Below are 16,917 nucleotides of genomic sequence, written 5' to 3'. Positions count from 1 at the left end.
TTTCCTTAAATTCTCTACTTACTATTTCCCCCTCCTTCTCTCTCCCTCTCCCCTAATCGTTGCCAGTTACAACACACATAATGTCAATTTTTATGTATACATAATTTTTAAAGCATTTTATTTGTTATTTATTTTTTATTTTTTTTTGCGAATTTACAGCAAGGAAAACAGCCGTGTATTGTCATGGTGGGTTGAACCTTTTATAATCACAAGCAGATACCCCATATTTTTATCAGTCTTTGTGGTCAATTATGCTGATCAAACCAGCACGGCTTCTTTTCAAGCTTTGCCTATGGAGTCGTGGGGCAGAAGCTACGTCATCGTTACACTAAAGTAAATGTGTAAGCTTTTTTGATCTACACACAAACACACACACACACACATACACATATATAAACACGCTGCTATTTAGAAATTTAGGAATTAAAAAAGTATTCTTCTTCTTAAAACTGTCAGGTAGAGTTAAGCCTTCTTGGAACTCCAGGCCGGCAAAAGTGAACAAGAGCTATATATATATACTAGCAGGATAATACCCGCGGTACTTGGGGTACTATTGATCTAGTGCATTGGATTTAGATCTAGTCTATGTGAGACATGTCGAATGTTTACTTAAAATTGTTTACTTTAGCCACGAGAATAAAAGTAAGAGTATGAAAATGAGTTTACACATTTTGCCTATTTATTAAAAAGTCTCGGTTTTACATAAAGATGAATTTAGGTATTTAAAAAATTACTTTAGTAAACGTAAACTGATCGAGGAACACTTATGCCAAATTTTATCAAGATTTGTCAAACGGTTTTGATTTCTACGCGGGGCATACATACATAAATACGCCTTAATTTTGGCTTTATGTAATAGATGGAGGAGATAACTCCTCTAACAAAAACATTTTTTTTTTTAAGTTATAAAAAGTTTCCATTTGTCTCCCTTTCTTAACTTTCTTCTGTCCGCGTTCATGGGATGTTCCATAATGATTATATTTCCTTCAATAACATGGACTAGAATATGACGGTGCATTATTAATTAAATTTTCTTAACGACGTGATTAGATCTTTGCCATAGAAACGTTTCATCCCGCAATGGTATTACAAAGCAAAAAGACGGACAGTTACTCACATCACATGTATACCAGTTATTTAAAAACGGAGATGTCATCTGCAACATTTATAAAATAAAAAATAAAAAATAGAAAGGACTATCAATTAGAAAAATATACCTTCAATAAATAATGTTACCTTCACAATAAGTACTCTCCGTATCTATTAAAATAGCTCATGTCAGATTAATAAAGGTATCAATCAACATAGAAAACCAGAGCTGCTTTCCAGGGTATTGGGAGTCGACCCCTTAGTAAGATTGTGACAGAGCGTCGCGTGAGGTTTGCGGGACATGTTCTCCGACAAAATGAATTAGGCATAAGAAGAGTTGCGATGACATCCTAGTACAACTTGGCGTCACACATTCATGGAGATCCTCAGAGCAGGTAGGAAGAGGCTTCAGACATTAGGCCTACCAGTGACAGATTTTTGTGGAAACAGCTTGACGGCAAATGCGCCGAACGAAGCGGGAGGGTCTAAGTCAGTAAGAATAGCACATTAGATTTTTTAAATTAAATTTTTTAATAGTAGGAAAATGCAGTGTAGATACCTCAGAATATGCATTTTATTGGCTTTCAATATCAGAAATAGTGCTTGGCTCCTAGCGCTCCCCCATTCTCCCTTGCTAGCAATGGCGGGGAGTGTACAATTTTCCCACTAACTCCAGGAAGAACCTATTCTAGGGCACAATAAGCGTCTTCCAAAAGAATGATGGGTCAGAATGTAATAAAGATTATATATACACACACACATACATACATATAAATATATTTCCCCCCCCCCGAAAAAAAATCCTGGCTACGCCCATGAAAGAGATTATTATTATTTTTTATTTAGAAAAACGGAGTGAAAGTGAAATATGGGATCTTCCAGTGGGAGGAGTTTAAGGGTTGCTCCTTTAGAGCGAGCAGTGAAAACAGTCCAGACATTAATATTGGACTATAAAACGATCAAAGACTGGTTAATTCAGCCACTGTATGGGGAGGCTTTAACTCTTTCTCTCCGTAATTATTTACCAGATTCTGGTGGAATCAACGCTGGTATCGTCAGTTAGGAGAGAAAGAGTTAATCCACAAAACAGAAAATGGAAAAACAGAAATGGAAAAGTGGTTTGAATGATGGGACAAGTCCCCAAAAGCACGCCCAGTCGGGAGCGCATGAGGCGCCCCGACCTAACTTCCCCGTGGTGGAGGCTGTCCAGGACTGAGCAAGCTATATAGCACAGTGCAGAACAAGCCACTTTGCTGTTGGTTCATATTTCTCACGGCTATGGCCAAATTTTGATTCACGGTGCTCCAGCTGCGGGGAAGAAGAGGAAACCATGCCCCATATTCTGTTTGACTGCCCCAGACTTGCTGATCTCCGTCTCGACAGGTCTGGGAAACCAAAAATATTCTTGACCTGTATGGTGGCCTGTATGCACTACGAAATACTGCACGGTTTTCTGTACAGGGCTTTTGCTGTGAATCTGAGCCTCTCAAACCATCACTCAAATGATGAGGATGATGATAAATGAGAAATATAGTGAATGAAGACAGATAGAAAAAGACTACGTAAAAGGGAGATAATTGTAAAGTAAAAAAAATAATTCAAGAGCTATCTCCCGTATATTTCTACTTAAGATTAATACGATGATATTTATGTACGCAGCCAACATCCTTCCCTTCACATAATGACTATCAGATATCAGGAAGCCTGGGTAGAATTGAAGTGCTCTGCCCCTTGCAGCTCTCACAACAACGGCTCAGTACAACTCTACAGGTATCTAGTAGACAAGAAAAACAGAACAAAAATAATTTAAATAAGATAAACATTTTAAATTTAAGAAAAAAGAACACAATATCTAAATTACTAAACTTCGAATATACTAACATAAAATATAAAAAAAAAAGAATAATAATATTTTCAATCAATTCGGGAATCGAATCTGTAACGCAGGACTTTCGAGTTGTTTTATTATTCGGCCGGTGTGGAATGTCTACTTTTGGTATATTCGGTATATGGACATCTAAATTTAACTCTTGATCTAAATAAAGTTTTGATTTAGATGTAAATCTATAATCTAGATGTAATCGTATATTAGATTTACGTAAAAATATAAGCAAAGCTTATAAACTTCAATTAAATTGAAGCACCTTTAAATGTACTGTTATAACATTATATCGGTACACTACCAGGCCATTTTTTTAACATTATTATTTTATTGAATAATTCCAATGATTGACCTTTAAATCTGCACTTGCTAGATGTGACAAAATGTTCAAGAACATAAATTATTAATTAGTTTAAACTTTTGAATCATCAATCATTAATACCATACATTCGGAAATTCCCGAACACGATCGTCATTTTAAGTACGCGATTGGTTCTTCCAAAACCGATGTTGGAGCTAGACCTAAAATCCTAGATCTAGAATCTAGATCTCTAGCCAAGTTTTAATCATAGACTACATATTACAATATATAGTCTATGGTTTTAATTGATTTTGATTTTTTTTCTTGAAAAAATAAAAACCGTCAATTAGTGTTTTAGCCCATCTTGTATGTCTAGAGCTAAAGTTATATCATTTGGAATATTATAAAATGCTTTAGATCAATACATTCGATTAACCAGACATTATTTCTCGAGGGTGGGGTGGGGGGGCTGAGCAGGAGAAATCGAAGTACAAAAAGTTCCACTGTCTTGCAATCAAACATTCGTTATTTATTAAGAAAAAAAAGTCGCTCTATAAGTTGTTTAAAGTAGGTAATTTCTTTTTAAAAGAGAATTTTTATTCTTTTTTTTTTATTCGGTTTCTACAGTTTGAGGGCAGTTACAGTCAATTTCTGTGCAGATAGCTACACTGGCAATCTTACTGGTAATTCTTACAGAAACTTGTTAAGCATTGTGTGAGTGTATCGACTAATTGGAACTAAGAAGGATGAAATAAAGTTTACTGCAATTCCTCTATTCAGCTTGCTAATTCTTTATAAATAGGAAACCAAAACATGCCTGGACGAGATTCTTGAAAACGGCTTGTTCTGTTGTCACAGATAAATATTAACATTAACATACTGTAGACGTTAATTAATAATAATAATAATAATAACGGTGACTGTGTTTATTAATCAACACCGATAACAGTAAACTCATGTGTACCTCAAGGAACAGTCTTAGATCCACTACTATTTTTAATTTACATAAAGGATTTACCAAAATTGCATTACTTCAGGAACAAAAGTCAGATTATTTGCAGACTATTGCATAATATATAGAACAATAAAAACAACACAAGACACAGATATTTTACAAAGAGAATTAGATGAATTACAGAAATGGGAATCAAATTGGAGCATGTCTTTCTACCCAGAAAAATGCCAGTTGTTAAGAGTAACAAAAAAAATATATACTAAAACAAATTAATTCCACTTATCTTATTCATGGCTAACCAGTAACACAGCCTAAAATCGCAAACTACCTAGGTGTTATAATAAATGAAAAAATGTTATGGAATCCACTTATTAATGAAACTATAAAAAAAATCAAACAAAGCGTTAGGGTTTATTAAAAGAAATTTCTATAAATCAAATAAGAACATAAAACTAAAATGTTATTTAACCTTGGTTAGGCCAATAATAGAATATGCATCCTTCGTTTGGGACCCCTCATTTCAAGAAAACATTAAGAAACTGAAACAGACACAAAATAGAGCAGTGAGATTCATAACAAACGAATATTCACATTTGACTAGAGTAACACAATTAGAGCTATTAGAGCATGGAATGGGTTGCCTGAGCTAGCCAGAAAAACCAATGACTTGGCAGAACTTAAGTCATTGGTTAATATGCATGACTAAATGCATGGCGCGAAGGACGTAATCATCTTCTTTTTTGAAGTAACGTCTGTTCCAATCCTTTGCTTTCGCACAAAACATAAACAACAAACACTGACGTAATATCATATAATATTAGCACATCCTTCCAGTTAAAGCTGTTATCACTTTTGCCTCACTCAGAGCAAGCATAACCATTGTTCGCCGGTGGTCGACTAAGATTTTGTTTTCAGCCTCTGTAAATTATCTTTTTTTTTCTTATACCGAAAAGCTTAAATAGGTAACATAAAAAAATGTCCAAGACTAACGAAAAGAAGAGTATACATATATGTACACTAAATCTAATGCTATAGACTAAATTTAACCATTGTGTTCTTCGTTGTTTTGGTCTGATTAGTTTTAAAAACATTTCGGTCAATCTGGGCTTCGTAATAGCTACTCAATTATATTGCTATGTACCTTTTTTTTCCAGTTATAGTTTATTTTCAATATTTGCGAACAGACATTCTTTGTCTTGATTACTTTCTCGGGTTGAAAGGCGCCATTTGTAATTGTGCAATGCGCCACTTTTAACACGTATGCCATAGGTTGGCCAACCCCGGTCTAACAAAATACCTCCACTTGTTTTAGGTCAGCAGCTGTTTCTAGAAGGGTATCAAAAGAGAGGCAGGTCCATTCTTTTACGTTGTTCAGCCAGGATGACCCTTTCTTCGTGGTACATCCACTGTACCCTCAAATATGACTTTTGTCTTATGATTTGACGGAACTTGGTTTAGTATTTTAAAAATATCGACTTTCGCCAAGCAGTATTGACTTGTAAAAGTACAAACTTATTAGTCTTGTTTTCCTAGTTTCTAATACCTAGTTAGGGGCGTAATTGGAATTTTGGGTGCCCCCTCAAGTGGGGGCCCTTGTTGATTTTCAAATTATCCTCACCCTAGCTACGCCACTGTACCCAGCAGTGTTCTTTAGCATTTACTCACAACGGCTTTGATTCTTCATTCTGCCTTAGCATACAGTATCCAACTTTCACATACAAAATAGAAATAGAAAGGGTAAACGAACGAACCCGAATCGAACGAACCGAACTCAAACCACACTTATGACCGAACCGAACCAAACCCGAGCTATACTTGTCATCTAACTGAACCCGAACTTAAATCTGACCAAATTGAACCGAACCCGAACGCTGGGCTCGATTCCCATCTCTAATAGAAAAACAGAAACCACTAGAGAAGAATACAGCTGTAGTTTTAATTGGAAGCCGATTTAAATATTGAAGCTTTAAGGGGAGGTATCCCTAAAGAAAATTGAGTTTTAGGTCTAGGATTTCGATTTTTAACTAATAACATAATTAAGTAGATCAATCATTTATCTTTACATTACAATAATTTTTATTGCTTAAATCTGTGTCTAAAACATGTTTTTTAAATGTTTTTGTAAGGTCTATAAGACAAAATCTTAATAAAATTTATACTTTAAACTCATTTTTCTCAAAACGTTAGTTTTTGCACATGTCATTGTGCTTTACTAGGAATTTCTCCTAAACTACTTGATAGATTTTGATGAAATTCGAAACACTTCTTAAGGACATCATTAACTTTACTCGTACAATGATTTTTTTTCAATATTCCCATCTCTAATAGAAAAAACAGAGACCACTAGCGAAGAATAAATCTGTAATTTTAATTGGAAGCTGATTTAAATATTGAAGCTTTAATTTTTTAATAAAAGAAATACGATGTGGCTGATTTGAATGTTTTTCTAATATATAAAAACCTTTTCGCCCAAGGAACGAAAATAACCGCACAAAATCCAATAGGAGTTATCGCTGGAAATTGCTGGAGTGGAATAGAAAAAAATTGCAACACTTTCGGAGTTATCAAAGATATGACTTTAGGTAGGGCTGATCTTATTATCTTATATATATTTTCAAGTGGGGTGGTGCGCGGTGTCTGAGTGGTTGAGCACTTGCCTTCCGAATTAGTGGTCCTGGGTGCTGAATCACGGTGATGACTGCAAGTGTGAATTTCGGGATGTTTAGGGCACCCAGCTCTAATGGGTACCTGGCTTAGGTCAGGAAAAGCAAAGGCGTTTGGTCGTTTTGCTGGCCACATAACACCCTGCTTGTTAACCGTTGGCCTTAACATCATCTGCTCTATAGATCGCAAGGTCTGAAAGTGGAACAATTTTTTACTATATTTTCATGAAACGACCTGGGGGTTATGCTATTTTTTTCTCTTTGTGGCGATATGCCTACCAATATCCTATGGCTCGTTTGATTGAAGAAAATAAAGTCAATGCACTTCTTCTTGCCAGCTTTTTGCTGCTGTGCTGTGAGCTCTTTTGCAGACTGTACCAAGGAAAAACAGTGTGCTCTTCAGTAATTCAGCACTGCCGTACAGGGTGTTGGTTATGTTGGGCTGTAGTGGTAGTAGTTTCTGCCTAACGTGGATTAGAAAGGGGCATTCAAAGAGGGTCAAGGCTTTCTTTAATGATTCTTACATACAGCAAAATGTATCAAGGACATTCAAGGTTATATAGATTCATCGAATATTTCAGTAAACGAATAATATATAATTGAGGCAGCTGCTGTGCTGTATTGAGACTTCAAGACTCCACAGGATGTTTGAGATATTGGGGGTCCAGATATTATATGTCTCTCTTCTTCTTCTTCTTCTAGCCAGCTTTATTGCTGCTGAGCTGTGAGCTCTTTTGCAGACTGTTTCAAGGAAAAATAGTGTGCTGTTCTCTTCAGTTGTTCAGCACTGCCGTACAGGGTGTTGGTCATGTTGGGCTGTAGTAGATCAAGAAGTAGGGTGTGCCTAAGGTGGATTAAAAGATGATATGGTTTACTGCGCAGTAGAGACGAATGCAGTGTCTACAAGTTTTGTGGAATTTATTTAGTTAAGATGGTAATTTAACAGTGGGTTGGGTCCTGTTCTTTGTTGGAATATTGTAGATATCTCTCTGCGTGGTATGAAGTAAATACTGTCCAGTTGGTTAGGCCTGGTCATTTCTCTACACTAAATGCCAAGGCAATTTAAAGTCTATATACAAAATGGGAGATGTTACATTACTTCATTGTCTCTTAAACGACTGGAGTTTATTGTGGTCAAATGGTTTGCAGGTTCAGGGCAGTGTCACGTAGCATAATGAAGCTAGGTTTATTTTTAGCTCTGCGCAATCATCTTCATAGCAACGAGCTTTTGCAGTGAGCATGCTTTCGTTGTAAAGATTGTATTCAATGACCGTAGACGTAGAAGTGAGGATGTAGCGGTGTAATAGGCATGGCTTATTTACAAGTGCAGAGAGAGAGAGAGGTTAATGACTAAAAAGTTTGGGAAGAACAAAGAAAAGTCAGTTATAAAAAAAATCTAGTCCAGTCAAGTGGTAGTTATGAGCTGGAACGTAGATAGTTACCTTGTTTAATTTTATTGTACAATGTGTATTTAACTCAAGTGATTTCTAGTTCCAGAAGTTGTTTTTTTTTAATTGTTGAAGGATCTTCATTGTTTGAATTAACATCTTTAACATCTGTATTTGAATCTCCGGCATGAAGATCTTATTTGAGTGTTTAGTAATTGTTTGAAATACAAATCTACATTAAAATATTACACCGGAAACGCATTGTCATTTCAACACAATCTTATTGTAATATCAAGACATCTTTAAATCAAAACAAAAGAGCGTCACATCTATCACTCAAATATACAAGATCTTCACAGGCAGCATAGATGCTGGGTGGTAAAGTTTTCTATAGGTCAGTCTTTTGCCAGTTCAAGTTCAGGGCAGTATAGATTCAGGATGGTAAAGTCTTTTATGGTCCAGTTGTTTGCCTATTCAAGTTTAGGGCAGTATAGATGCAGGTTTTTTCCTCTGTGTTTTCGGTCAAGTTTCCTCAGCGTAAATAAGTTGAAAATACTGCAGGTTGTGAGAATATATATGTATATATGTTTGTATATATATATGTATGTATGTATATATGTATATGTATAGGTAGATAGATAGATAGATAGATAGATAGATAGATAGATAGATAGATAGATAGATAGATAGATAGATAGATAGATAGATAGATAGATAGATAGATAGATAGATAGATATGTAGGTAAAAAGATAGGTATTTAGATACATAGGTAGATATATATTTGGAACGATGGATGGATAGACAGACAGACAGATAGATAGACGGATAGATAGATGGATAGATAGATAGATAGATACATAGATAGATACATAGACAGATACATAGACAGAATGATAGATGATTTCAAGTCACCACTCTTGTATCTAAACAGAAATGTTCCTGCCAACTGTAAGTTTTGGCACAGAGTTCATAACCTTTAAGATGTACAGCATTAGCATTGAACATATAGTAGAGAACCTGATCTTTTCTGTGACGGACAACACTAGTGTCGCCATAATATCAGGGAGATCGTTTGTCAGCGTCACTATACCAATGGCTGGAGATACGCATTCTGTAAGTGGTCTTTCAACATATTTATAAAGCTTATATCAACTCACTCTGTCTGGTAAAAAGTTTGTACACATTATTTCTCCGACACCCAATCACGGATCAAGCTAAACATTTTGGACAATTATTTCTTTACCTGACTACACAAGGATCAATTGAAAAGAATATTAGCGCTATGTTTTTAAGTCTCCTATGACAACTGCTTTCGTAACAGTGATTATCAATGTTTTCTGAATTTAGCTGTTTAATATTTTGCCTGTTGCATTTACAATCTGAATTAATAATAATAATAATAATAATAATCTTTATTATCCGTAAGGAAATTTGTCTTACAATTTGTGCATTGAGGAATTGTAAACATTAAGCAGTACTGTTTGGCGAGCCCCTCAATGTTTTTAGAGAGTATTTTTGCGCTGGGTCAAAAGAAGCAGCAATTGCACGAAGGCATCTACATCCGGTTTCGTTCTGACGTCAATGTGTTCAATCTCGGACGTCTGCTGTCCCATACAAAAACAAAGGATATGGTCATAACGGAGCTTCTCTATGCCGATGATTGCGCCTTGCTAGCTCACAATGAACATGACCTCCAGAACTCGGTAAACGAATTAGCACACCCTGCCGCCTCTTTCGGTCTATCTATAAACCTCGGGAAAACAGAAGTCATGTTCCAGAAGTCACCCAATGAAATATTCTCAGCCACAAGGATCACAGTAAAGGGGACAGCCCCTTAACGTGGTAGACCACTTCACATATCTAGGTTGTGTAGTGTCAAATGACGCCTGACTTTCAAGGGAAGTTGATAACCGTCTGGCCAGGGCCTGGACCAGTAGCGTTTTTGGACGCCTTCAGGCGAGAGTTTGGCGGAACAAATCGCTCCGACTGCCTACAAAAATCATGGACATACGGTGGCAGGACCGCACTACAAACAGCGATGTCCTTGCAAACGCCGGTATGGACATTATAGTGGGACTTTTTATGGTCCGACTGTTACGCTGGGCAGGGCACGTATCCCGTATGGGAGACGAACGTCTTTTTTTGGTGAGCTCAAAGGTTGTCGACGTAACAGAGGCGCCCCACAGAAACCTTTCAAAGACCAGCTTAGGCGTCAACTTTCCTTGGATGACATGGAAGAGAGCACCTGGCTGCATGCGGCGTCGGAACGAGACAACTGGAGGTCACTCACGAAGGTTGCGGGATACACATTTGAGACCAAAAGAAAATCTGCTGCTGAGGACAAAACGCAGACGTCAAAAAGAACATCTAAATCGAACACCTGCGGACAATGGTTATGCTTGCCCTGGATGTGGCAAAATATGTAGGTCACAGCTGGGGCTGCGCACCCACGGGAAATACTGCATTCCTCACTAATTTTCGGATACGAAGACAAGGCTTATTATTATTATCTATTTTTGACGACAACACTTGCCGGGGATTATATATCAAACTTGATAATTCAATGAAGTGAAGAAACATCTTTGTATTTTCTTCCAAACTTCTTTAATAATAGCCTACTTCTTCAACTTTCACATCAAATTAACTTCTCAATTTAACAACAACTTGACTTGATACTTTATAAATAAAACTTAAAGATACATGAAACTTCACTTAGTATAACTTTCAACTTCAACTAATAATATTACTTCAATTTATAAAACTTTAATTAATGGACCCGCTGATATTACTCTACCAAACTATTACTAACTGACTTTCCCCTAATTTATACCTTTCTTAATCGTACATTCCAGAATTATGCAAACTTCTCAGATAATTATTTTAGTAACTTTGACCTTCTAGAAGCTGACGTATGCTATTTTTTTCCCTTAAACTCTTTCTTTGGTTGGATACCTAAAATTAACTTGTTTACGCTGGACACTTGCTTCTAGAAACTGGTCGAAATAGGTGACAGACTCGACTCGTGACACTATTCCTATTTGAGTATTATTAATGCAAAATGGCTTTACTACCCGTGTTGGAAAAACAAGAACATTTTAAAATTATTTTTTTGAAAGACAATCTCATCTCATCTCTGCCTTTGGTCCCTTCTGGGGCATAGGCCACCAACCAGCTTCCTCCAGGCGTCTCGGTTCTGGACGAATCTCTCCAACTGTTTCCACGTCTTGCCCATCTGCTTGGCATCTGTATTCCTGGGCCGTCCCCTCTTCCTCTTTCCTTTGACCGTTTTAATTTTTTCAAAGTATGAAAATAAATTTAAAATAGGCCACGGAATAAGAAAAGATATATCTTGAATGGATTTAGATGTATGTTAAACTTAGCTAATGATCCTTTCAAGTTTTTCTCTTTTGCTACAAAAATAAAATTAGTTTTGTGAAAAAGGGTTTACCCGAAGCCGATACGTTCATATTTATTAAAAACGAAAGGAGCAATAGATAAATAGGATATAAAGTACAATTAAAACGGGTTTACCCGATTTGTTAAATGAATGGTATTATAAGTAAGTCAGGACGTTCTGAATTCGCAGATATAAATAACGAATTTATGTAAAAATGCTTTTGAAACAAAAATTTGAAGGTTAATTTTATTAAATAATGAAATAAATAGACTATATTTTGTATATTCATGTGTCAAAGTAAAAAACTATCTGCGCAAAGTGTAGTTCTTTAAATTAGAAGTAGATCTAAATCCTTTCGATCTTTTCTCATGTCAACATTGTAAACAAAGCCTAGATCCATAAAATACTATAGCTTTAATAGAGTTGGTCAATTTTTTTTGAGGGTCTTTAGTTTGTTTTAGGGCTACAATACATACACTACGTTCTAGGTTAGTACCCAAGGAACATTCCTGCCAAGTTTTATCAAGATTGGTCAAACGGTTTTGATATCTATTCGTCACATACATAAATACATACATACATACATACATACATACATACATACATACATACATACATACATACATACATACATACATACATACATACATACATACATTCATACATACATACATACATACATACGCCTTACATTCTACTTTTTAAATTAGATAAGACGATCAGTAAATAATCTTAACCATGATTTTATTTTCGGGGAAAATTAAGGCTGGATAATAATATATGCGATTTCTTGTCTTTAAAAAAAGTATTTTTTAATGTTTTCTTTTTGTTACATTTCTAATGCTAAAAAGTATTCTTTGTTTCTTCTCCTTTGTTAAATTCATAATGCTAAATGTATAATTAATGTTGTTGTTTTTTTAGTTACATTTCTAAAGCTTAAAAGTATTACTTTTTTTTTTTCAAAATCATAAGTTCTTCTTACAAGGAGAAGACGGTCCTCAAATGATAACAAGCAATCACCCCATACAAGTCATGCAGATTATAAGACCTAACTGCTTTGACTCAGCTAGTAGAGGTGGAGTGGCGCTCTCTCTGTTGCTTCCAACAAATATGTACTTCAATTTTTACTCTTGGAGGTAAACATATAGATATTTATATAGCTCCTTCCTTCGCGTTCGAAGATGTGCACATTTTTCATTTCCAATGAACACGAAGATGGCTGTAAAGTCCAATCCTCGCTTTCGATAGCCGGTCACATGGATGACATGGGTAAGTTGGGAGGAATTCAGAGAAGCTTCCTCTCGCAGCCTTTTGTTGCCTCTGCGTTCTTTCATACTGGGCGTTCTTCTTATCTTATCTTATCTTATATAATATAGACGTTACTTCAAAAAAGAAGATGGTTACGTCCTACGCGTCATGCATTCAATCATGCATATTAACCAACGACTTATGTTCTGCCAAGTCACCTGTTTTACTGGCTAGCTCAAGCAACCCATTCCATGCTCTAATAGCACTAGGGAATAAGGAGTATTAGTACAAATTTGTCCTAGCATATGGGATGAGGAATGTGCCAAATCATTAGGGTTTATTAAAAGAAATTTCTATAAATCAAATATCTCGTATCGTGAGACTTCAAAACTAACGGCTTCAAGCCATGAGGAGCGCTCAAGAGCTAGTGTTTCCCAGCCGTTAATGTCAATATCACACTTTTTGAGAGAGCTCTTGGTTCCGCAAGGTAGTCATTGCCAGACGTGGTAATGGATGTAAGCATGCCACTACCAATAAAATGCTTTCTAATGGCATGCGTCTGAAAAAGCTTCTGATAACCAGTCCAGCTCTTCGCCTTCACTTATGGCTCAGATATTGAGTCCGGCGAAACTGTTTCCACTAACAAAGAAAGGGCGAAAGCGAGTAAAAGGCGCCTAAGCCAGTAGATTCGGGCAGATTGGGCTTTTTTTTAGCCATGCTTGGCTACCCACCTAGGATAAGTAAAATTCTGAATTCATATATCTTCTGCCTTGCAGCTATACCCAATCATGGGAAAGGCTTCGGGAGTCATCCCTTAGGAAAACCCAGGAGCCGGCTATCCTAAGCCATTTGCAACACTCAGCACTACACCCTGACAGAGCCTGCGACGCCGTTGACCTCAAACTGTATTAGCACTTGCCGTTCCTTTGGATACATCTGCTGCGTGGAGAGGGGGAACTGATGTGTGGGCGACATTATTCCGGCTACAACTAATGCCAAGGCACTAATCTCATTTTCATGAGATGATCCACATTTGTTTTACGACTGAAGGAGGCTAATTATTAAGAGTTCTTAAGGGTGTCTTTGAAACGCTTATTTTTAACTGCCATCCCACTAAAAGCGTTTTTTTTTTGCACACTAATCCCCATGGAAATAAGATAGATAACTGGACATTATGTTTGGAACGATGTTGCCCATACAGCTATTTTCTCTTTCCACCACGCAGCGGATCCGTAACTGTGTCAGTAATTGCCTTTCCGTCGGATGCATACTTATTACATTAGAAATGCAGCACTATGAACCAATCCATCTACCAGCAGCACATAACGATAAAAAAAAAAAGTTTGTTTTGGAGGAGTCTATTTGTACTGTTGCTGTTAGGCCCGAAGTATTGAATCGGAGGGTCTGGGGTTCGTGCCTTTATTAGGACTGATCCCTGTTTCGCTGTAGTTTTTTTTCCTCCCGAATACAGTGTGGTCTGTAATGCTGACTTTGTATATGCAGTATGAATGCATTATTCTGCACTAATTAGGTAGAACAGTGTTTCCCAAAGTGGGGTACACGTACCCTTGAGGTACGGGAGGAGTTTGCAAGGGGTACTCGTTGCACATAGTTAACTATGCTGATTTTTTAATACCCCTTTTTTTAAATGTAGATTAAAGTAAAGTAATTCTGTACGCAGTAAAGAATGCATAAAATGCAAAGACGAATTTATTTCCTACTACAAACTCTTAAATTTCACTTATTATCCGTATCCCTACCCAAACTTGGCCCCACGAAATCCGTTTTGCATAGGGCCCCACAAGGGTTGAGTCCGGCCCTGCTATTTAGTGACTAAAACCATGTGGGGTAGAATGACTTCTTAGTCACAACTGATAAGTCCGGCCCTGCTATTTTGTGACGGGTGAATACTACTTGTTCCCCCCTCTTTTTTTTTTTTTTTTTCGTAGAGTAACTATAGTCAATCCGACTTGCAGAAATAAAAGAGAGATCTTTCCTCTACTTTTTGCGTGTCCAAACTCTTGAACCATGAAGAGAATTATATATATATATATATATATATATATATATATATATATATATATATATATATATATATATATATATCGGTATTAAAGCACTCAGTAATCATTCATTTCAAATCATTTCTTATTTTCATTTCATTTTTTCATTTGTCCAGCCTACCGATTCGGGGAATGTTGGCGACTATGATCATTATTAAACAGATTAGTTTCAGAGTCCAAGTGTCAGATGAATATGTATCCAGTTTGTAAGTCCATTATTATTATTATTATTATTATGTTAGAAATGAACAAGTAGTCATTCTCTGGCACTGCCAGGGTCGAGTTTCGCTAAAGAGAAACAAAATTCATCGTAGTCCCTTTAACAGTTTCCACTGAGGAATTTTCTGGTGATGTGGCAGGTCTGCAGCAGTACCGCCCTCTGACAGGCAACGAAGATGTTCCTAGGAATGTTAAGGTCCTTGAAGGTGTCTGTGAGGTCAGTTGTTATTATCCCCTCGGTTGATATAACAATGGGGTATATTGTTATTTTGGACAATTTCCATAGACGCTTAATCTCCAAGCCTAGGTTCCCATATTTTCTTTGTTTTTCTATCTCAGTTTTTCTCAAATTATGAGACAGTGGTACGGCGATATCGATAATGGTAGCGGTTTTTTCTTTTTTATCAATGAACAGCAGATCCGGGCGATTGAAATCTACCGTTTTGTCGGTCAGAATAGGCCTGTCCCAGTACAGCAGATGTTCAGTAGACTCGAGAACCTCTTGCGGAGAGTATTTATAATAAGGGGGAGTGTCCTTACCGATCAATTTGTACGTCAAAGCCAGGTGTTGGTGTATTAACTTTGCAACTTGGTTATGGCGACCTAGGTAGGCTGATTCTGATAGGGCTGGACATCCTGCCATAATGTGTTCAATCGACTCGCCCACATTTCCACATTTTCGGCATTTGTCGACAACATTGAGTTTCAGGATATGCTTCTCGTAATTTTTTGTCCTGATTACTCTGTCCTGTATTGCTGTAACAAAGCCTTCTGTTTCAGGGTAGAGATGACCTGCTTTGAGCCATGTTAAGGAAGCAGCCTTGTCGATGTTGTCCCCATGTAATGAAGCCGGAAATTTTCCGTGGAGTGTTTTTTCTTCCCATTGGCGAATCTCATGCCCTGCGTCGTCCAAACCGATATTGACATCAGCATTGTGTAGGTTCAGAGGGGTTGCATCGGAGTCGTATTTCCATAGGAAGGAAACTAATTTGTTGCTGGAGGCGAGCAGTTTTGATCGTATTTTTAAAACTTGCATCTTACACAATTTGAAGATGTTCTGCAATCCACGACCCCCATCCTTCCTGGGCAGGTATAACCTTATGGTGGAGGACTTTGGGTGTAGGCATCGAAACTTGGTTAGTAATTTTCTAGTGAGTCTGTCAATGTCATGTAGGTCGGTGTCAGTCCATTTGATCACACCGAACGTGTAAAGGAGCACAGGGACGGCCCAGCTGTTTATTGCAGTGATGAGATTACTGCCAGACAGTTTGGTGTTGAGGATTTTATTAACTCTTTGCCTATATTTACCAAGAAAGTCCTCTTTTAATTTCTTATGGTTTATCTTGGCATTCTGGTTTATTCCAAGATATTTATAAATAGAGGCGGAGTTCAATTCCTCGATGCCTTCAAATTCAATGTTTGTGTTCGTTGCCTTGCCCTTTTTAATGCTTATGATGCCACACTTATCCAGGCCAAAAGACATACAGATATCGTCACTAAAGCATTTTACCGTTTTGATTAAGGTGTGTAATTTTTGCTCGGTTTCTGCATATAGTTTTAGATCATCCATGTATAATAAGTGGGACACACATTTTGTACATTTAGTGTCAACCCTAAAACCGTTTGTAGAGTCTTGGAGTAATGTAGATAGAGGATTAATCGCTAGGCAGAACCAGAGTGGAGATTAGTTTCAGAGTCCAAGTGTCAGATG

General features: G+C 36.9%; 1 protein-coding gene across 2 annotated transcripts in view; it reads left to right on the top strand.

Moving 5' to 3' along the window:
- The window catches only part of LOC106052720 (uncharacterized), a 60,041-nt gene that overhangs the window by 7,717 nt on the left and 35,407 nt on the right, over window positions 1–16,917 (top strand). Inside the window, exons 4-10 of one of the 2 annotated variants that reach the window (XM_056017308.1) lie at window positions 160–333; window positions 2,749–2,859; window positions 3,900–3,955; window positions 6,702–6,809; window positions 9,211–9,392; window positions 12,649–12,812; window positions 15,104–15,193. In XM_056017308.1, coding sequence (XP_055873283.1) covers window positions 160–333; window positions 2,749–2,859; window positions 3,900–3,955; window positions 6,702–6,809; window positions 9,211–9,392; window positions 12,649–12,812; window positions 15,104–15,193 — 885 coding nt within the window. Of the gene's footprint in view, window positions 1–159; window positions 342–2,748; window positions 2,860–3,899; window positions 3,956–6,701; window positions 6,810–9,210; window positions 9,393–12,648; window positions 12,813–15,103; window positions 15,194–16,917 lie in introns of those variants that run through there. The other variant, XM_056017309.1, reaches the window with a different exon arrangement.

Source organism: Biomphalaria glabrata, chromosome 18 (genome assembly GCF_947242115.1).
Source record: "Biomphalaria glabrata chromosome 18, xgBioGlab47.1, whole genome shotgun sequence".
Classification (NCBI taxonomy): domain Eukaryota; kingdom Metazoa; phylum Mollusca; class Gastropoda; family Planorbidae; genus Biomphalaria; species Biomphalaria glabrata.
This window is presented reverse-complemented; position numbering and strand designations above follow the sequence as displayed.